This window comes from Xiphias gladius, chromosome 4 (genome assembly GCF_016859285.1).
Source record: "Xiphias gladius isolate SHS-SW01 ecotype Sanya breed wild chromosome 4, ASM1685928v1, whole genome shotgun sequence".
Taxonomy (NCBI): Eukaryota; Metazoa; Chordata; class Actinopteri; order Istiophoriformes; family Xiphiidae; genus Xiphias; species Xiphias gladius.
The window spans coordinates 3,030,168-3,052,757 of record NC_053403.1 but is presented as its reverse complement, the minus strand read 5'-3'; the positions used below and the strand labels follow the sequence as shown (position 1 = coordinate 3,052,757).

At 43.8% G+C, this 22,590-nt stretch overlaps 1 protein-coding gene across 8 annotated transcripts; it reads right to left on the bottom strand.

Annotated features, from left to right (window-relative positions):
• Positions 1-1,191: 1,191 nt before the first annotated feature.
• e2f6 (E2F transcription factor 6) lies at positions 1,192-22,590 on the bottom strand. Of its 8 annotated transcripts, none has more exons than XM_040125937.1 (10): positions 21,821-22,260; positions 21,091-21,378; positions 20,793-20,833; positions 20,549-20,604; positions 19,602-19,788; positions 18,395-18,550; positions 17,984-18,098; positions 17,665-17,815; positions 15,914-16,104; positions 1,192-1,210 (listed from the first exon to the last, which is right to left on the bottom strand). In XM_040125937.1, exons 1-9 carry the CDS (start codon positions 21,941-21,943, stop codon positions 16,055-16,057), a joined length of 1,167 nt encoding a protein of 388 aa, XP_039981871.1. In that variant the 5' UTR covers positions 21,944-22,260; the 3' UTR covers positions 1,192-1,210; positions 15,914-16,054. The 8 variants fall into 8 exon arrangements, with proteins under 8 accessions (XP_039981871.1, XP_039981870.1, XP_039981869.1 ...); XM_040125936.1 differs by lacking the exon at positions 1,192-1,210 and adding an exon at positions 5,405-5,423; XM_040125935.1 differs by lacking the exon at positions 1,192-1,210 and adding an exon at positions 13,491-14,509.

Below are 22,590 nucleotides of genomic sequence, written 5' to 3'. Positions count from 1 at the left end.
CCAAAGCCTCGTTCAACAAACAGTCATAGCAACGCGATTGTAAAGGCAACGTGGAGTCGACGTGAAACTGCTGGTTTCTCTCACTGTCAGCGCTCTTTGGCAGCAGACCCTCTCACGTGACCAAAAATAAAAAATAAACCTGAAAACCCAGCAGTTTTTCTGCAGCGGGGATCACCGAGTGCCTAAAAATGTCTTCTCTGCCGGTTCTGTAGTCAAATTCCTTATCACACGCAGTGGCTATTATGATATCGTATGACGCATCCCCGCGGGCAGTGACGGTCAAGGATCCCGCTCAGCGTATCATTTCGCGACCGGGAGGTATTTTTGCAAACTCACGCCATCGCCAGGCCGACGGCCACGGGAGAGATCTGCGGGTGCTCCCCGGGAAAGCTCCCACTTCTGGTTGTGTGTCACCCAGATCGCCTTGTTTACATGCCTTAATGGTTAGCAGCAAACAGCCTGTGGTGGGACACCCCGTGTGTGTGTGTGTGTGTGTGTGTGTGTGTGTGTGTGTAAAAGGGAATACCACATTTAGCTGCAGCGCTGTTCCCAGCTGTAATTAACTCTAAAGATAAAGCAGGGTGCTCTCCTTCTGCCAGCTCTCAGGAAATTTCTCATTTAGAAAGTCTCAGCTTACAGATCCTCCACCAGGCAGCACCTACAGTAACAAACTCCAGTTTGTTGCAGTTTTATATTCACATTTTGCATATGAAATTTTAGCAAGACCATTTTTTCCTGAGGGGTTTTTTTTTTCTTTTTTGACTCGAGCATCTTAGTGATTTGAACTTCGTCTGACAGCGTTATTAGCATAACTAACTACCTACTGAATTCAGGGCAGCACACACTGATCCAAACTCACGTTGGCTTGGGTTTTGAAATGTCTCAGCTTGAATGAAAAATCTTTTTTGGATTAAATCTTCTTACTGAAACACCACACGTAAAAAAATAGAGAAAAAAAATGGCAGCCGGGTAGTGGTTGTAGCGTCAGTCCATTAATTTAATTTAATTTAACGTCCATCCTGACGTCCCAAGGTGGAAAACAAGTCAAGAGCAGAGAGCACACGATCCCAGCTTCTGTAGAACTGTCCTGGTGAGGCTCTGATACACATCTGCCTTGGCCGATGTGAGGCCCGCAGCACCACCATCTTCCATAACGCCAAAGATCGAAATGAGAGACACATTGAGGACTTCGGACCAGTAGTTAGACACTCTGGGACAAGAGAAGAACATACGAGAATGGTTTGCAGTAGATAATCGGCATCCGTCGCACTTATCGTCGATTCGTTGTCACCCGTTTTGCGGAGAGCCACATCAGAAGCGTGTTGACAGCCTCGTGACGTGAAGAATGGCGTGTGGCTTGCGAAGGAGCGAGGCCTCATCAAAGCCATTTTGATTTAGGACACTTCCTCTTTGTGTTGACTGCACACGATGTAGCATTTGTCGAGCTGCATCTACACACGTTTTTTTTTTTTCAAACCTCCGTAACACATGGTCACAGAGTTGTGTGGTTAATCTGTTGAGAAAGCTGACCCTGATTGCAGCGGAGCAACTTGACTTTCGCAGACATGGGACTAAAAATTATTCATGGTTTTTCACTCTTTCTCGGAATATATATATATATATATATATATATATGTATATATATAGTCCTCTGCCACTGATCTCTGAAGGCTACCAATGACATTAAAACCACATTTTTTTAAAGGACTGGCTGAATGAGGCTAAATAGAAATATGAGTCAATTAAATCAACAGGTGTTCTCGATGGAAACATACTCTCTCAGGCTATTGTTTGTCCTACTTAGCAACCGTAACCAAGGAGAGCGGAGGAGAGGCGAGACTTGACAAAGGGTCAATTTGGCCTGAGAGTGGTTTGGTCTGTCCCCCGACTGAGCGATCCAACTCAGCCGCCAACGCTTGAAAATCTGCACGGATCCATTTTTCTCTCCTACACAGAAGAAGGTCGGAGGAAAATTTTTCAGTCGTTCTTCCGCAGGAGAGAAAAAACTGGAGCCACATCAGACTCCGGAGAGCGACGTTTCAGCCGTTCAGCGCCTCGCTTACGCGAGTGTTTATGTATGTGTTTGCAGTTTGTGTGTTTTGATGTGAGATAAAATGATTGGTGCGTGTCTGTACAGGAACACACAGAGCCATGGGTGGCCTGTGTGTGTGTGTGTGTGTGTGTGTTTTGGAGCTCTGTACATGTGCCTATGATTGTATTTGATGGTCTACGTGTGTGTGCGTTTGTGTGTCATGGAGGCATCTGTTCATTGGAATAAACAACTTTCCATTTTTAGCTGCCAGGCAAAAAAAAAAAAAAAAAAAAAAGGGAAAAAAAAAGGTGGAATTAGCAGTGTGCGTGTGTGTGTGTGTGTGTGTGTGTGGGGGTGTGTGTGTGAGTGTGTGTCTGTCATAGGCTACTTTTGGGGACAAATTTCAGACTTAAAGATCGGTTAATTGGGGACGTCTTGTCCAACTGGAGACAAAAGCTGATTTTTGGGTCAGTGTTTAAGGTTGGGATTAAGTTGGGTTAGGGTAAGTCTCCAGGAAATGATTCAAGTCTAGGTAATGTCCCGAAAAGTGACCTAGATCAACGTGTGTGTCCAAATGGAAAGTGAGATAACTCAATTTGTATTTTTTTTTATTTTTTTCCTTTTTTCCTTTTTCTAAGCGAGATGCCAGCAGGAACAATTCTAAAATTAATTCTTTAAAGAGAAGAAGAGAAGGTCAGAAGAGACGAGATGCAGAAACAAAGAGGAGGAAACAGGAGAATTAGGACTCTTTATAATATTTAAAAACAAAAAAAAAAACCATAGGAAAGAGGAGACGAGAAGAGAGGAGAGAGAGGGATGGCAGGAGATGAGATGAAATAAGAGGGGAGTAGAGGAGAGGACAAACCCAGAGAAAAAAAATGATAATTTCCAAAACAGATTGAATTAAAGATAAGGAGCAGAGAAGAAAGGAAGCTCTTTTAAAAAGGGGAAGGGAAAAAGAGGGGGAGGAGGAGGAAGAGGGGGACACTACAGCCGGGGTGAAACCCGTGGGCAGGAGGTGAGGAGAGGAAACAACAAGGTGAGACGAGGGGAAAAAAACGAGACGAATTAAAGATGAAGTGTGTCCAAATGCAACGAATGAAAAGCTCAGGGGGAGTAATGAGTCAAATGTTTTACTGACAGCTGTTTGTTTTAAGACTCAGCGGGTCCTGGTCCTGAGGAGGCTCAGCACCGACACGGGACCAGGGCCGCGGGAAGTAGAGGTGGTGAAGGCGCTGCGGCAAAACCCCGCCTCCAGGTGGCGGAGGTTTATTGGTGTTACCATTATTATTGTTACTAGAGTAAAACGAGAATAGTAAGAATGCTGTCGCATTGCAGCCCGCTCCCCTGGTCCCCGTCCCCCACACTAGGCCTTTCCTTTTTTAGGTTATTGCGAGCAGCGTGAGTCTTCCGGGTGGTTTCCTGTATTCTGCGCAGTGTCCTGTAGTAATTTAGAACAATATGATGGAAACAAAGTGTATCCGTAATGCTGCGGTTTCACTGGCTAAATTGCAAATCCACTGCAGGCGTTGGTTTAGCGTGAAAGTCTCACTGAAAAAATATTGTCCTGAGTCTTTATAAGGATCATCGTGCAACAGGTGCTGCAGCCTCTCGCGAAAATCAAATGAAAAGAAATTCATCAATCTCACCTCGGATTCCAAATTCCAGTATAGCCGAAGTTGAAATGGAAATATCGACAGTGTTTCCGTCATTTCCCATCATCGTTTTTTAATGATCTGAACACGAGAAAAGAAAAAAAAAAGTCAGATTCCCGTCCAAGAAGTTTTCCTCTGGCTACGGGGCTCCTTCCCCATAATTTCCAAAGCTAGAGGGGAACAAACTATGGAAAGAGGGAAAAGGACACCACGAAAGTGTGGACACCAGCGAAACAAGAGGGCAAAAGATGGATGAAAGGGAGAGAACAGAAGATGAGGTGAGATGATGAAGGGGAGAGGAGAATGAGAGGACAGACACAGAACACCTTCCTCCACCATCATTTTCTAAACAAGTTTACATGGAGAGGACACATGAGAGGAGGATGGAGGAGAGGAGAGGTGGCGAAAGAAAAAAGCTGGAGGAAAGACAAGGAAACTCCTGATGTTTGGTTTTAAAAACCAATGGAGGGGGGGCACTAGAGATCTGTGAGGACCAGAAGATGAGGCGAGGTTAGAAAATAGACGAGAAGAGGTTAGAAAAGAGGAGAGAAGAGGTGAGGCGAGAGCAGGAAAAGAGGAGGAAGGAGAACAGGAAGAACGACACAAAAAAAGACCAAAGTCTGAAGACCGGGAACGTGTGAGGTGAAGGGAGAGGAGAGAAAAAACAGAGAAACCGCCTGCTTCCTATTTAATCATCAGGGAAAAGATGAAGACAGATGAGAAAAATAGAAAAAAAAATGTTTGAACGAGTAGAAAAGGACAGAGGAAGATGGACGTTGAGGAGAGGACAAACCTTAGGAGAGGACACTATGATGAAGGGCAGAGAGACGGAGCATGAAAAAGGGGGTAGACCAGAAGATAAGTAAATAATAACTTTGATGAATAAAGGAGAGGATAAGATGGGAGGGGAGGAGAGGAAGAAACCCTGGACAAAATGACAGGAGCGGATAAAAGACGGAAGGAGAATGGAAGAGATGAAATGAGGTTAGACGAGAAAAATGAGAAAAAAAGAAAGAGAACAGAACCTGCAGAGATTTGAAGAAACATCGTAGAAAGACAGTACAGAAGTGTGGAGTCCAGGTAAGGAAGAGGTGAAGGGAGAAGACAGGAGGTGAGGAGGAAGGGAAAGGAGGAGCAGTTATTTCTAGATTAACAGGATAAAAGAGGAGAGGAAAAGGAGGAGCAGAGGATGAAGTTAGATGAGGAAAACACAGGAGAAGAAAGACGACGAGAGGCAAGAAGAAAAACCTTTTCCATGAGGATAGAAGACGGGAGGAGAAGAGGAGAAATGAGATGAGGGGATGAGAGAGGAAGGATGACAAAAGGAGAAGTGTGGAGACCAGGAATTCAGAAGGTGAGGGGACAAAAAGCCAAAACCTTCCCTATTATTTCCAAAATAAGAGCGGCGACGAGGAGACGATGCGGGGGAAGAATAATTGAGAAGAACAGTGGAGAATGGAAACTCTTCCTGAATATTAAAAGGAGAAAAGAGGATGAGAGAGACGAACTCTTCCTTGCTATTATGTTTTTCAAAGGGACAAGGACAGGGACAAAAAGAAGAGAGACGAGACTAGCTAATGAGACCACAGTTACACACTGACCCCTGTTGGCCGACGTAGGCACTGCGCCCAGAGATGTGGTCATTTGGAAGAAATGACAAATGTTGTTTTCCCTCTGTTTCCTGGAAGGGCATCGAGAAACTTAGAGCCCATAAAACACCCTGAGTCACAGGGACACTGGGATTTAAAAAAAGAAAGAGAGAGAGAGAGGAAAAAAAAAAAGACGGCATTTAATCAAAAGGATCAAACCACACCTTAAAACTGAAAACATGATTGCTCACTTTAAAGCCAACCAAGCAAGCGCTTCCAGGTAGCAGCTGGCATCGGCCTGCCTGGAAAACTGCTGATTGTCTCTGTTTTGGAACGAATTACATGAAAAACAGGTGTAATTTGTGAATCAGTGTAGCTCTAATCTGTGTATCTGTTCCATATGTGTGTGTGTGTGTGTGTGTGTGTGATGGGTAAGGGGTGAATCAGGCCAGTGTCTAACCACTACCAAATGTGGACACAGATAAGTTGTTTTCTGGCTGTTCAATGGAACGTCCTGTCTTGTTTGTGGTGTGAGTTACGAGGCCGGCGCGGTGTGAAGATAATGTTTATTTATCTGCTGCACGCTGTCATTTGTTTGATTAAAAAACCAATTGTTTCCACCCTTAAACTGCAAGACCAAAGCTCTTTGGAAACGCGCAGCTCATCAGCAGGCATAAATGTGGCTTTATGTGTTGACCAGAATGAACCTGTCAACACTGAACTATTCTCCAAGTTACAATTACCGCACGCCCAAACATTTCTATCGCGGACACGTTAAAGGACAGTACCACGCCTTTTGCTGACGTTTTTCAAAGGCAGGCGATAGATGGATCCAGCTTGTGGGCGGGTTATAATCCACGAAACGGAAACTTTTCGACTGAACTTAGTCCGGTTTTATCCCAGGGGATACTGATTTACTTCTGGTATCGCTGCGCTTTTACCAGCCGCTCCAACAGTAAATTTAAACTTTGGAAGGGAAAAAAAAAAAAAAAATGGAGAGAAATTCCCCAATCCTCTGCTCCCATAATATAAATTTTACTTCCATAAATCTCCACTAGATCCTCATGCCGGCCCGGGGGCCACAAAAGACCAAGCGGCCTGCCTACAGGTGAGCAGCTAAGTCATCCTGGTACTATGCATCTCTGGTTAGCTTGGCGCTACCATGGACGAATTATGAGACAGTGTTCGGTGGTGAGCTGATTTTGCCTCTCTATCTGGTCTTTCTGTGTCAAGTCGTGCTCAGTGTGCGTCTCTTTGTAGCCGTTTTCCCTCTCTTTGTAGTCATTCGAATGACTTTTCCAACAACAGTCACCTCAAACGGAGGGCTCTGGTCCAGGGTATAAAGCAGGATGCAGGTCAAGCTTTGTTCGGAGGATCCCTCCTCCCTGGGTCTCCTCACGACCCTCATCTGCAGCCCTGCATGTCATCCATATGTCCCCTTGGTCTCCAGCAAGTAGACCAGGGAGTTCTATTTATAGATTTTGGCCGACCACACAGAAAGTGCCTGTTTGTTTGCTTTTTCGAAAGTCGGTTTGGAAATGCAGCTGGAAAAAATCTGCTGAAATTCTTCTGTAGCCATACTGACTAATTGGATTTTAGCTAGCTTGTAAATGCAATACTGTTTTGGAGCCAGATTTCTAGTGTTAGATGTTGGAACTCTGTCTTTCCTCCCTCAGAGGTTGACTCCCATATTTGGGGAAAAAAAAACCCAAAAAAACTGCGGCTCTATAATTGCTTCCAGTTTCTGTAGAATTGGTTGTTCCTGAAATACAGAAAAAGTTAGACATACTGTATGAAATAGATCGTCATCCGAAGCTTTTCAGTGACGGTGTTCACCATAAACCTGTGGGATGTGTTGAGTGTCTTGGGCTCCTCTCCATCTGGATGTCCTCCAGGTGGCCACGTTGGCAGCTTCCCATCGTCCAGACTGTTCATCACAGCCGAGTAAAGATGGTGCCAGTCCAGACCCACTGCCAAAAACACACTCTCTACTCTCTTAAAAATATCAAAAGGTTCCGCACTATTTAAAGCCCTAAATAACATATGGTTAGTGACTAGATCATCGCTCGTAGTGACAAACTCACATCCTCGGCTCTGCAACTCTAACAGAGGTCTTTCAAACTCTTTTAGATCATTGTCATATATATATATATATTTTTTTGGCACATTTATTGCAGGCTTCAAGCTCTAAAAGGATCAAATATGCTTCAAAAAAACTACTTCGTATGACATGTTGTCCAAACAAATGCACCTGTACCTTATTTATACCTGTTCTGAATTAAAGAGTGTCACACTCGTTTCCAGAAGTGGAAAGTGATGGAAACACTTGTGTAAAAAATGGAAAAAGGAGCTTTAGACAGAGGTTCTTTCTTTCACTTCTGCACACTCGGTCGATGGTCGTGCTTGTTAGATTGTCGACTTCAGAAATGTACAAAATTTTGAACATTTCAGACATTGTCAAGATGTAGGGGAAGGGGGTTCCAAACGCTGCAGGGGCGATCCAACAAAGCCTTTCTCTGAAGCATACTGAGGCTGTGTTCAGCAAACAAGCTCTTAAGACCCACTGTTCACTCCTTGCCACTACCTGTTGGATCTGCCAGTATGCTTCTTCAGAAATGTTTTTTGGATGGTTAAATAGCTTCAGAACCCCCCCCCCCACACACACACACACACACACACACACGCGCACACACACTTTTCCGACCCTGGATTGGGGAGGCTGTGTCTGACCTTTTCTGTCACTTTTGACGCTAAAAACCGAGTGCAACACTCTGAACAGAGTCTGAAAATATGCACTGTTATCCCTGTATTTAAACAATATAGCGCCTCCCCCCTCTATGAGACGCGGCGGCTGTTCAGATAAACACTCGATTTCCAAGCTGGTCAGACAACACGTCGCATAACCCAACCCTTAGAGCCAGATTTTTTTCAGGAGTTGGTGGAGACCAAAACGGAGCTAAAACAAAAATTAATATTGGGCTTCGATTCATCAGGTGGACACAAACACAGCTCGAAATGAACACTGATGTTGTACTGTTTGTGAATAGGCAACTAACACATTTAGCATAACAACTTTTATGGGGTGATTAATATGTATGATCAGTTTTTTTTTGTTTGTTTGTTTTTTTTTTGTTTTGGTCTCCTAGTGCCAATAAGGATCAGAGCAGCTTTAAATTTCTAGATTAAATAATAACACAAGCAAAAAACTAGAAAACTGAGGGCCCCAGAAGTCACAGCGTGCAGACAGATATGTGCTACAAAAAGAACTGAAGAGAAAGTGAGTACTGGAGAAACATACTGAATTACTGAATGTTTCATTTGCACATACAGGAAAATTCTGATTTATTACAACTCGGATTTATTACAACTTGGACCCCCCCCCCCCGCATAACAGTTAACTTGGTGAGTACAATCTTACAATTCCCAATAGAAATAATGGCAAAAACTACAAAAATAAACTGGAATGTTCCATTTAAATTCCGTGCATAAATTGTATTTTAAGTCCATTTTGTTTTCACCTTCAGCAGTGGATGTACTGGACGTCTCTGTTAGTGATTTGTTGGGACCAAAATGCTGGATCCCACAAGTTTAAATGGCTGTTTGAGGGTTCAGACTTGGAGACTAGAGTTGAAAGATTTACTTCTTGGATTTCAGGGGAAAGACGGCATCAATTTGAATTACGCGCACGTGCGCGCGCACACGAGCACACTCGGGCTATAAAAGTAACCTGTTTATGATCCAACACGCCCTTGCCCTTTCTTACAGACATCAGCTTAATTGATGGTCTTCGTGTGCGTCTGCGTGGTCAGGTTTAGCTATTCTTCCGAGGATTAACTCTTGAGGGTGCACTGGTCCTGTGAGGACATTTCGAGACGTTTCTCGGACGTCCCCACAGAGAATTATGCTGATTTTATGATTAAAATTAGGGTTTAGTTTAGATTTGAAGGGGAAATCACAATGTCACCACATTATCTTTTCCACAATCGATGTGAGTATGTTTTTGCAGGAGTATGGAGGGCGGAAAGAGGGAAGAGCAGATTTACATTTTACATTTAGCCATTACCCCCCTGACATACTTTTCCTCCACTTTCTCTCTTCCCTTGAGTAGAGCTGGATATTAGAAAGAAAAAAAAAAAAAAGGGGTTTTCTGATTAATCTAAATCTTTATTTGAAGGATCCAATATTGATTCTTAAAAACCACGAGATCGATCAGTAAACGTGTACGTCTGTGCTAAATATGTTATGCAGGCAGTGGTTACTTGTCGGTGGTTCAGTTAGGGCTGCAGGACGTGTAGAATATCTACTTGGTGAAAATCAAATTACTACAACGTGCACAACAAGGTTGTTTTAAATTAAAAAGTAACACAGATGATTGCTGGGTAAAAAATATACGTGTCATGTTTAAGTTGTTTTGAATCTCCCATGGAAAACAAGTCCGTAGTTCAGTTTTATAATTGGGAAATGTTTTTACAGTTTAGCCTATAATCTGCACCTTACGCAATTCTAGGTTGAAGGAAACAACAGTGCGGCTCACTTGTTGAATGGAAAATTCATTTAAGTTTTTTTTCCATTTTAAAAAACATTTAAATTCCCAGGATAAATTCTGGGAAGGACTTTATGCAACATTGGTATTTATCTGATGTAACCGAATGCAACTGAAATCAATTCTGGACTTTGTGAACTGTAGTTGAGATAATTGCAGATACCCGGCCCTGCGCCCTTGTAAGTTTGTTAAAATCATCTTTTCCCCAGAATTTTATTAAAGCTACATGATGTTTACACAGCCAAGCCAAGAATTCATGCCTTGTTGTTTTTTTTAATGGCTTCTCTACCGCAGTAAATTCTTACTATTTCAATGCCCAATATCCCAGAATGTGTAGCACAGGTGAAATTACACCATTTCACTGTAGTGGCTGCACGTATTTCATACAAGTTTCTAATACTTCTAAAACACACGGTATGTCCTTTGCTTGGGGATGATTAGTTTTCCCACACGGGCAGATGAACCTGTGTCTGTTCCCTGCTGACACAGCTGCCCCGTGTTAACTCATCAGCCCTGCAGTTGTGTGAGAACAGCAGTTTTCCTTGTGCTCTTTGCTATCAGCTCGTCTGTCTGGTCCTGACTCACTCACTGCTGCTGACTGTTGTTCACCCGTCTTTTAACAACTTTAAACTTTGCGACCTCAAGAGAAAAGAGCCTTTTATCCCAACGTGCTACACCCGAGAGTCTGCATTTGGTTTGGTGCCAAAGTATGCGGTTTTAAGTATTTAGTGTGGTCACAGTGGAAATGTAACTGAACTAACTGTGCTTTAAAAAAAAAAAAAAAAAAAGTCAGTATGCAGACTAAAAAACACTAATTTTAATGTTTTTATGCTGCTTATAGACACCACATGAAAAGCACAAAAGAAACATTTCTGCAAATGAGCAAAATCAGTTGCAGGTGGTGTTGAAACTAATGTAGAAAATAACTTGAGTTCTTTGGAAAACATTTAGATTTCACTTTGAGGTTTGACTGGCAGTAGTCAGACTGACAGCACGCACGTGTATGATCTCTTGCTAGTACAAAAGTACTTTGAAAAAAACAAAAAAAAAAACCGCTTACACAGCATACGTTGTGAAATCAGTGAGTCGTATAGACCCGGGACTCGGCTCGAGTTTCGCCCCCGTTTGCTCTGTCTTACTCGCGCGGTCGGGAGCTGTGTGGTTGCGGGAAATCATCGACACCTCACAAGACGCGGCCGATTGGAGGATTGAGGCCTCAGATAAGGTTACACCAAAGAAAAGAACGCGCGCACGAGCATCAGCTCGGGGTTCAGTAAACACGCGGTCAATGTTTTCAGCCACATATGATGTTAGTTGTGACTGCGAGGTTTGGGGAGGAGCAGCTACTTAGATTTGATTTTACCTGAATCGATGACACTGAAAGTAAAAAAACAAGGGAGACCTTTCGGTAGGATTATCATCTTCGTGTATGTCACTGCTTCTGAATGGTAGAGGGGAAAGACGCTGGTGGCATTTATAATCCATGTGACACACAAGGTGGACTCGTGTCTCTGTGTGTGTGTCTGTGTGTGTGTGCGTGTTGTTCATAGTCCTGATTTGCGTCATCAGATCTGAGCAAGTCACTGCTGTTTCAGAGAGTCACGCTGCGATGCAACATGTTAACCATCGGCACGCGTCATGGCCCGCACCCAGCTACACACCAAGCTGTCAGGCCGCGTGTGTGTGTGTGTGTGTGTGTGTGTGTGTGTGTGTGTGTGTGTGTGTGTGTCGGGGGGGGGAGCTAATTCATTGTGAATTGACGTCCTTTGCTATCAGCTGTGCCGCAAACACGAGATTTTAACCGACAAATCAGCGTAAATACACAAAAATAAATAGAAAAACAAAAAAATTCATCTTTTGATCATGACCTGTTCAACTTAGTGTATTAATCTTTTCTTTTCTTTATTCATTTTTCACAGTCTTGTTCTGTTTAAAGGTTTAACTCATTTTCCTGGATTTTATATTGCTTTCCTTGCTTGTCCCTGTTCATTTCACAACATTAAGTGCGTTTCCTTCCACTTATTTTTAATGCACAAAAAAAAAAAAAAGCCTGAAATTGTAAAACAAATCACAAAGAAGGTTTTTACACTTGGCTGAGGTGGAAAATTTGATAGATCAAAAACACAATGCGACAAACGTTTTCGTCCCAGTCCTAAAGAAATTAACACGAAATAATTAACAGAGAGTAATATAGTTGAAAAGAATCTTGGTCATAAAATCTCCCTGTCCTGGAAGATTCTCAGTAGGCTACAGAACAACTCCCATAAAGGTTTGGCTGAATGTGCCAAACCAATAGGAAGCCACCCGTCTCCATGTTACATGCAGATCGGTTATTTTCCCTCAGCCGATGCCAGAAACGCTGATGCCAAGCGTGCCCCAACATGTTTTCAGCATGTTTTCAAAGCGTCGCAACAGGAACTCCCAGACTCACCAAACGCCATAAAAGCAGAATGAAAACACTGTAAAACTGCTACAAGTAGCAGTTCAGGAAGGGGCGTTTTTCTGGTTTTAGTGTAATTGCACGATTTTAAAAGAGGAAAAAAAAAAACACATGGGGGAGGGAACATTTTAGTCGAGAGGTTGAATACTTGGTAGTGTTATTTTAATCCATTGAAAAAGCGCTTTGTTCTGCCAAAGTATTTCCAGTAAGCTCATCAACTAACCACACGGTCGCTCAGTGTTCACACGTCCAAAGAGGAAAAGGACTGGTACTAGCCATTAAACTAGGATATACACTCAGAGCGGTTTGTTAGGAACGCCACACTAGTACTGGGTAGGGCCTCCCTTTGCTCTGAAAACAGCCTCAGGTCTTTGTGGCCTGGATTCCACAAGACGGTGGAAACTTTCCTCTGAGATTCTGGTCCATGTTGACACGATTGCATCACATTGTTTCTGCAGATTTGTCAGCTGCACATGCATGCTGCCAATTTCCTGTTCCACCACGTCCCCAAGGATCCAGGTCTGGTGACCGGGGAGGCCACTGAAGTCCGCTGAACTCACTGTCATGTTCGTGAAATCAGTTTGAGACGACTTTTTCTTTGTGACATGTTGTATTATCCTGCTGGAGGAAGCCATTAGAAGATGGTCAACTGGCCATGAAGGGATGCACATGCTCAGCCACAATTCTCATCAGGCCGTGGCCTTCGAACCATGATTGACTGGTATCAAGGGGACTCCGAGTGAGCCAAGAAAACCTTCCCCACACCACCACCAGTCTGGACCTTTGACACACGGCAGGTTGGGTCCATGGATTCATGCTGTTGGCGCCAGATTCTGACCCTACCATCTGCTGTCTCAGCAGAAATCCAGAGTCATCAGACCAGGCCACGTTTTTCCAGCCTTCAGCTGGCCAGTTTTGGTGATCCTGTTCCCACTGCAGCCTCAGACTTCTGGTCCTGGCTGGCAGGAGTGGAGCCCGACGTGGTCTTCACCTGTTGTAGACCATCTGCCCCATGGTTGGACGTGTTGTTCATTCTGAGATGCTTCTCTGCTCCCCACAGTTGTGGAGAAAGGTCATCTGAGTAACCGTAGCTTGTTCTGTCAGCTCCAACCAGTCTGGTCTCCCACTTCACTGAAAAGTCCATTCTCAGTGTGCGTCACCAAGATCTATATACACATACATATTAATTATATATTTACAGAATTGTGTGTGTGTCTGTGTATCATTCACTGTTCCCCAGGTGGTGGCGTGTTGATATATCCTGGGCAGCGAGATATGCTCCTTCTCCTGGGAGTATTTTTAATTTTGAGATGCCATTTGATTCATTTAAATTTGGAGTCACAGAATTGAATCGGTTAAAGGAAATGTTCCTTATTTTACTGAATGACTTACATTTCGGGAGGAAGCGCATCTCTGTCTCAACCGCACCTGTCGAATAGTGACGACATGTTCTGTCTTCTTTCGGCTGCCGTGATTTTTTTTTTCCTCGTGTGTGTCTTCCTTGCTCGACTGCCAGTTTGTGGTCACTGAGCCTGTACTTGGTTAGGATCTGCCTCTGCTTTCTCTCTCTGACGGTTGAAGAGATACTCTGCCTATTCATCATTCTCCGTTTAGGGACAGAGAAAGTTCGAATCCACTTTGGCTTTTAGTTTCTTCTTTCCAGTGTTGAAACAAGTGGGTTTCTTTACATCACCTCATAACTTGGTTGACTCCGATTGGTGTTTGGAAAGCAGTGCTGTTGCGAGACTGGGGGGGGCGTTCTCAGCACCAATGGAAGCCGTCTAGGGAGCTGGATTTTAAAAATGTGAGTGCCCTCTTTTGACTTTTCAAGTGGAAACCCCAAATCTTGTTCCCGTTATCGAGAACCATCTGTGCAGGTTCTACCGTGTCGTAACCATCCCCAGGTTGAGTCCAGCGTGTCCCAAACGTCTTCACGTCTGTTGGTTACTGTCGATGATAAAACCAGCTTACGGGCACATCACCACCAACAGCCGGCGTGGTGCAGTGTACTGTGCCAGATTTACACTAAGCTCTGAATACTGCTCCGAAGCGGTTTCAGAAAACGCGGGTTAAGTTCACCGTGTGTTGGTACTTTTCTGAGGGGTCTGTTTTTTGGACCTATCAGTCTACCTCCTGCTGTGCCTGTGTCACTTCTTAGAGAAACGGATTCTCCCCCTCTGCGGAGCTGATGCAGAGATGCAGTCTGTCCACTGGGTGGTGGTGTTGTAAAGGGATCAGGGCATCTTGATCCTGCGCAGCAAAACATCTGAGATCAGAAATGAGCACCAGATGACAGCTTCCACTCCGCTTTGCATCAAGATGTTTAGTTGTATTTGTTGCACAATCTCAGCTGGCTGGAACCAGTTGGTAGATTTTAAGGATTTGCCAACGACCTTGGATCGTAAAGGGAAATACTGTGTAATCTTCTGCTGATGACAGGTCAACATGAGTCCTGTTGTCTTACTAAAACTCTGTTTTCTTCTTGCCTCTTTCTAATACGACGCTTATGTTTCCCTGAAATGATTTATTGCTTCAGACGTCGTAGGGAAATCCTCAGTCCGTCTGTCACGTCTTCCACCGTTTATCATGAGGCAGCTGCTGGGGGTTCAGTGCCTTGCTTAAGGTGCTCCGGTGCCAGATAATATAGCTGCTCTATTATGTTGCTACCTTACTCAAACAGAGCACTGTTAAGTGCTAAGTGTTGAGTTGGATGTATATGTTCACCTTTAGCAGGACCCATAGTTCGAACTGGGATCTTTAATTGCAGCCAAGCACTTTATTTATTTATTTTTTTTAATATTTATATATTTTTAAAAAGTATTTATATATATATATATGTTATATATATATATATATATATATATATATATATATTTTTAATATAAATTATTTATTATATATAAATTAAAAAATATATAAAATATATATATATATATATTTTTTTTAAACATTAGGGGAAAAATATTTCATTTTGTTCGATTTTGACATTATTTGATTTTTTGGTACTTGTTGAAATGTCAAACTTGAACTTGAGTAATTCGTCCGACACTGAACCGCGTAGAAAAATCTAAACCACAAAAGGTAAGTTCATTCAGATGCAGTCTATGCTAGAAAAGATGTCCGTGTGCAAAAATGTCTATTAAACTGTGGCACGATAAGTTTGCGAATGCTTACTAAGATGGATATGATCATATTAAAAGGTAAAACGTCAAAAATGGAAGGTGTTTTCTTAAAGTGGGTTCTCCCATACACGAGAAAACCCAAACCATAAAACTACTAGATCTTGGATCTTCCACCTCACTGTTTGAAATACAGAAAATGTTCTGAAATTTCTTCAGTTTTAATTTTAATCTCCAAAGATCCAAAGTATTTGTCACTCGTTCATAAAATCTGTTAGAGGAAGGGTGTTGACAATATGAACTAAAAGGATGGAAATTCTTCTTTTGCTGACTCATACGGTGGTTAAAAAAAAAAGTCAGGTCGGTATAAAGTATCTGAGAACATGATTTACCTAAACAGAGCAGGAATGACTGTAAAATGTAGTTATAGTTGGAGCAAGGGTTCAATATTATTTTTTACTCCCTAAAGAAATAGACTTAGCTGAGACTTTTCATATTTTTCTGTAGAATATTTCCTCTTTGCTCACACTCCTACCTTTGTGTTTTTCTGTCTGACGTACTTAAAGAGACTTTATGAGATGTGTGAAAGCAGGGTCAGTCACAGAGAGGTCAAAGGTCAGAGGCCAGGGCTCAGTCATCCCAGACCTACGATCAGGTGGGCGCTTCAGTGTCTGGTTCAAGGGAACTTCAGCGATGTGTAAGGTTCGGGATGAGGAGGTCTGGGTCCTGGAGGGCCAAACCAGTCATTTTTCATTGGTTACAGCATCTTTGAGGTGTGTTTTCTATATAACAGAGTTTTCAAACCAGGATGAAAAAGTTTTATCTCCAAAACACAAAGAAAAGTCAAACATAGTAAAATATTACACAGCAAATGGAAGTACATGACTGTAATGTGTATACACAGCCTCTAGAAACACTGCAGCTTTCTGTAGAGGAGGCTCAGCAGTTTACTCTCCTCTGTCGTCTCATACAACAAAAATCAAAGTCCAAACGTCCCGGTCAAACCGTCGTTATCTTCGCCTTCATCATTCACATGATTTCTTCTCTGGAGAGGCTCAGCAGACCAACTGAGAACGAGACAGACACCCTGAGGAGTGTTATATTAAAAAAAACAAACAACAAAACTTGAAGGTGCAAATGAAAACTGATCCATAGTGTTCTTCTTGTTGATTTCCATTTCAAAACGTCTTTTTCTCCATCAACAGTTTGGATTTTACGATTCTGGTGTGTGGTTCAGCCGAATGTTGTTTCGAACCACATGTGAGCTCAACAGATTCTCTGCTATGTTCCAGCCTGAACCGTCTTTTACCAGAAGGGCACGACTTCCAGCCCTACTGGTACCTGCAGACACCACGTTCAGGCTTCTGTAATGTGCCCGGGCTTGGCTGAACCCTGAGGACAACTGGCTTCTCCTAGTGGTCAGCTGGGGGCGCTCTGCACAGCACCCTCTGGACTCGGGGACTCTGCAACAGTGAAACAAGGCAACGAAAGTAAAACTAGCGCAATGCATCCGTCGGGAAGGCTGGTATTATCATCCAAGTTTGGCTTTTCACAGCTACAGGGCGTTCAGAAAGTCTTCAGACTCCTTCACTGTTTTCACATTTTGTTATGTTTCAGCCTTATGCTAAAATTGTTTCAATTCAATTTTCACATTAATCGAACTAATTTCTCAACTTTTACGAGAATCTATTCTTGAGTTGCAAAGTGGGAGCGGCTCTTTCAGGCTCCTCTGGATCTCGAAATAAAAGTCTCGTTACGTGACTCGCAGCTCGGGCATTAAACTCTCCTGGTTCAATTATCAGTACCAAAGATTTGCAACAGCGCCAGAAAACTTATTGTGCTTTGGATCAAAAAGTCAAAGTTACAAGCCTGTAACAAAAAAAAAAAAAAAAAATTTGGTGAAGTTAACGACTCCCAAGGTGCATCTCAGAAAAAAAAAAAAAAATCAACACGGCCAATTGCACCTGGCAGGCTGAAGTTTACGCTGTTGGGAAAACCCATGTACTTTTTTCCTTCTGGGTCACTTTTTGATGACTTGAGATACTGTCTTCTCTTCACAAATCCATTCGGATTTAAACACCAAACAAGCTTTCACCCTCTCAAACTGTTCTCATTATAAAAGTTATAAGCCGAGATGTTGTTATAGATTGCATAAAGGTTTCTTTTTAGACGATAATTTTAAGTGTTTGGTCAAAACTAATATCTGGCTGCAAGTGGGAACAGTCGGCCCCAGTCTATGAATATTCAGCCCTTGTCACCTTGTTCGGCTGTTGTTGTTTTTCTTACCTGTGTGCAGTGAGGCCGTCTTTATCCGGCTTTCCTCCAGCGTTACGAAGCAGCCGCTCTGCTCTCCGGTGACGTCGTCTCCTGTCCCGATGTCACAGGTGACCACCAGGATGGGACCCACCCCCCCCTTCAGGTGAGCCTGGATTCTGTCCTGCGTCCACACACACACACACGGCCCGAGTCAGCCTGCTGATCCTGCTTTTACTCTGTCAACTCGCTAAATTTGATCCAAAAATACATACAGGGCACATTCACTGGACTTTATCTTCTCAGTCAATGGACAGAACAGACCAGATCTCTTCTGTCTTCGGCTGTTTACCTCTTTGGGTGCAGGAACCTCCAGTCTGGTTCCCTCCGGGGCCTTGACCACAATCACCGCCTGCTCCTGGAAGGCTTTGAGCCGGCTGATGTCCTTGTGGGTCACGTAGGCCATCGTGCAGGAGAGGTTAAAGAGAACTTTTTTTTTTTTTTTTAAATCCACATTTACAACAACTGTTTTACTCACTCCCCAGATAAAAAAAAAAAAAACTCATTTTAGGAATCCTGGTTTCATTAATCTCATAAAACAAAGCGCCTATTATTATTATTACTGTTGTTGTTGGGAAATGGGAAGAAAGATTTCTCTCTCTTTATTTTTGTTTTAACCCGATGGGAAGTTCCAGGATTCAGGGCTTCAGGTTCCAGTAGCAGAATAGAGCTGAGCTAGGATGAGCTACAGAACGGAGGATATGCGGAGTTCTCCATGTCGTCGGTCATGTCGAAGAGCTGCTGGGCGCAGCTTTTGATGAGGGTGTCCAGCGTGTCCTCCACCAGCTTCAGGTTCTCCAGCTCTCTCTGGAACTTCTCCTGGTTCTTTAACAGAAAGCTGCTGATCGGAAACCTTCCTCTGAACAAGACGACAGCCAGAGAGCAGGTTCACTGCAACGCTCACAGGAGGCAGGACGGCCTTCTAACAAGCCCCCCCCTCCCTTCTAGCTTTCTATCTTAGGTCACCGGTAAGGTAACTCCATTTGCTGATGGAAGACCCGGAGATGTGGACCTTGTGTTAAGATTCATGCGCTGCACAGGTGTCGTGTCTAATTCACACACCCTAACACACATATCTCTGTTTCACATTTCACATTTAGTACAGCTCACACACGTAATATCTCGCATTTGATTTTCATAGAAACAAATCCAGACCACTCGTTGCCTGGATGGCAGGAAATCAAGTTAATAACTGGTGGTCGGATTTAGAAAATAGTCAGGAAAAAATGCAAAATACAGCCTGATGCATTGGCCCAGCAGATATTACTGGACTCTTTCTGCTTCTTACAGATGCCGTGCATTAGCACTGAAACGAATGGTTCTTTTCAGAGAATTAAGTCCTAGATTTCTGACACTGTCTGTCACAGTTTGCTGCAGGCTGCCTTTGGTCGCGACTCGGCCATCGGTGGATGGAAGAGGGACCAACGCTCTGGATCGACGACCACAGATTCGGAAGTTGGAAGCCTGAATATATCCAGTTTACAATGATATAAAACGGAGCAAAGCAGCAAATCCTCACTTTTAGAGAAGCTGAAATCGGCTAATGTTTAGCAGTTTTGCTAAACAAAGGATTTCATTTGTTGATGATGAAGTTTTTATCGATAAAAAATCTATTTATTGTATTTGTGTGTATGTCAGAGAATATACAAACAAATGAGGCATTGTTTGTTTGTTGTTACTGTTGTTTTTTAAACTCCTAAACATCTACAGTTTCTGCTTCAAACACCCAGCATCAGTCAGGATCTGATGTAAAATGTGTGATTTGTAGATCAGACAATAGGGGACCAAAGCAGAACTAAAGAGTATAAGAGTCCATAAAACACCAAAACATTCAAGCACACACGTAAAGTGAATAATAAAACAACCCGAAGACATCCTCTGTCATCGTATCTCATCTTCCATTCACTCACATCCACTTGACCTTGTTGGGCGACTGCTTCTCGATGAGGTTGATGCCGTACAGGATGCTGGTGACGTCGTAGACTCGCTGCCGGCAGGTATGCAGGCTCGCGGTCACCTGCCTGAGGTCCAGCAAGCCGTCCGGAGCCTTCAGCAGCAGCTCCAGGAAATGCTGCGTCAGTATCCGCAGGGACCAGTCTGACGACATGAAAAAAAACAGTCAGGTACAGAGGGAAGGCAGGACACCTCGTCTTGAAAAGGTTGGTTTATAACTGTGTTGCTTGTAAAAACAGGAGCAAAACAACCCAACGTTTCATCCTATCATTCGCACTCTTAAATTACGTCTACAAGTTCTCATACTTATACTGGCAAGTTAAAGATTGTCTCCTCAACTTAAGGTTGTTCTCGATTAATCGTTTGGTCCAACATAACATCAGAAAACAGTTAAAAATGCCCAAAACGATTTTCTAGAGCCCAATGTGATGCCATCAAAAGTCTTTTGTCTCCCCAACAGCCCCGAAGTCAAATATAATCAATTGACTACACCGTTAAGACAAGAAAAATCAGATGATTTAACATTCGAGAGGCTTAAACGCTAAGAAAATGTTTGACCATTATGTAAATGTACGATCCAATCCACCAATCGTTGCAGCTCTAGCTATGATCCTAAAGAATTTGAGGGGATTTTTCGATGATTAAAGAAAAGGCTGATTATTGACCGACTACTTTGCTAAAACAACTGGAGTTTGTTTGGTAGCACTGTAAAAACAGATTCACCAGCTGCTCCTAGTGTCGTAGTATGAAACCAAAAAAACATAGCGACAACTCTGTGCTTTTATCGCAGCCAGTTTGAGGATTCTGTTGTCTGTTGCAAAAGCTACCGAGGTTCCATAACCAGACCTTGTTAATACAAACGGGTTCCTGAAAGAGTGCTCGGTTAAATGAAAGTAGCACGCACCCTGTTTGGCGGGCCTCCTGGCCTGGATGGTCGCGTTCGTCTGCTGCAGGCTGACGCTGGAAAGAAAGAGACGAGAAAAGTTCAATAAGTCACGCTCATGTAAATACACCATTCGCCGACAGCGTGCGGCAGTGTCCCGCCGCAGCACCTGCACCCAAACGGGAATTACCGCAGTGAAACAGAAGGATATGGGATTGAACCGACACTTAAAAAAGAAAAGCAGAGAGTTGTTTTGTTTTTTTACCTTGTTGCGTCAGCCCCTGAAGTCGTCTTGCCAACCGGGTCCTGGGGTTTAGAAAGTGAAAACAGCAAGTTAAAGATCCAAACCGACAGGCAGGTGGATGAAGTCTGATTACGCGATTACATGTCACGTGTTCAGGGAGACATTCAACCTTCAAAACCTCTCACACTCACTCACTGTATCTGGCTCAGCACAAATAAAAACCCAGACCGGGACCTCCTCTAATGGATCACATACAGAGACCTGTAATAAACTGTACAACACACAAGGAATTATAATGGTAGGACGACAACCTCCCGACCTTCTGTCGTGGGTCCACATCAGGAGGCTCCACAGCAGCAACATCATCGTCATCGTCGTCGCCATCGCCGCCGCCTTCCGTGGCCCACTGGTCCTCTTCCTCAGACGACTCGGCTCCCCAGGGGCCGCTCATGCCCAGGTGCCCGTCCAGGCACGGGGGCATGATGGGGATGGCATCAGTGCTGACGCCACCGGAGGAGATGTCCTCTGGCAGGAAGTGGTCTTCACAGATTAGACGCTCCCCTGTCGAGTCCTGCTTGCCCGTCTCCCTCAGCGCTGCCAGCCACACCTGAATAAAGCCGCCACGGTTACTGTTGGTCTGCGGTATTCTCTCACGCTGGATACACGTTGATGGATCTTTACTGGTTTGACGGCTAATTACACTGCCTGCCTTTTTCGCGGCTGCCAATTAAAGCGTTCTCGCACAATATTTTTGTCCCTATTAATCATTTAGACCCAAAAAGACGGGAAAACAGGGACCAGGTTTGAAAAACACCGGATTTATCCTTTAAGTACATTTCTCCTCCTAAAATAACACTTAAATAGCAGGACTTTGATTTGTATCAGAGTAACTTTTACAGTGTGGTTTTGTTACTTCTGGTAAAGAGATGGATCCTGATACGTCTTCGACCACTGGGTATCTGCAGCAGGAGGGGCAAACCAATCGATCAGCTGATAGTGTATTTAGGAAAGTGGTTATCAATAAATTAAAGTGTTCAGTGTTGCCAGACCTCGGCCATTCTTTCTTGTGACTGGGTGGGTAAAGAGAGGATATGATGGTCTCTGAGGTCAATCGCGGCTGAACGTCCACAAGCCCACTTGGAAATCCCCCTTGGGAGAAAGACGCTCCTCATTACTCCAGACTTCGCCTGAGAATCATAAACTTTTTCAGTTTTCTTCGGTACCCAACTAATTCCTCGAAAGTTGTCTGTACACCCGAGGGCGCATACCGAACAGGAACTGCCAATTGTTAATTCGGCGTATTTGATTTTACATAAATGTGAGAAGAGATGTAGGCTACACGGAGCTGAAGTTTTAACCCACCACGCCAACGTTACACCTTTTCTCAGTTTTTCATTGTCCTTGTTGTTCGTGTAGGTGAAGATCTTTAAAGTTTAATGTAAGATTTTTGGACAAATAAAGGGCTGCTTCTACGACGACTGGGCGACTTTACGGTGAGTCGAATCTGGCAACACTGACGGCCACGGGGCTGTGACACACGGGCGGCTACCTTGACCCGCGCCGGATCTTTGGGAAAGCTGAAGAACCTCCGCGGTGGTCGGTTGAAGATCCCCCGGTCAACGTTCGCCGCCGCTCGGTTCGGACACCCAGAGACGGCGCACTTCACCATGTTTCACCGGCCCGAACCGAACCGAACCGAACCGAACCAGCCCCGGGCTAACGGCACATCCGAGCCCCGGTCCAGAAACAACCGCCCGGTTCCTTGCGTGTCCCGGTTGCTTTTCAGACCGGACCTTCCACCTGGAAGTGCAACAACGGA

Bases quoted from the DNA above. Each gene is read 5' to 3' on its own strand.
- e2f6 (XM_040125937.1), bottom strand. From the start codon at position 21,943: ATGAGGAGCGTCTTTCTCCCAAGGGGGATTTCCAAGTGGGCTTGTGGA. The intron at 21,379-21,820 runs GTCTGGCAACAC...GGCTTTATTCAG, and splicing joins CACAAGAAAGAATGGCCGAG to GTGTGGCTGGCAGCGCTGAG. The intron at 16,105-17,664 runs GTAAGAAAAACA...TTGGCCCTCCAG, and splicing joins GACGGCCTCACTGCACACAG to GACCCAGACCTCCTCATCCC.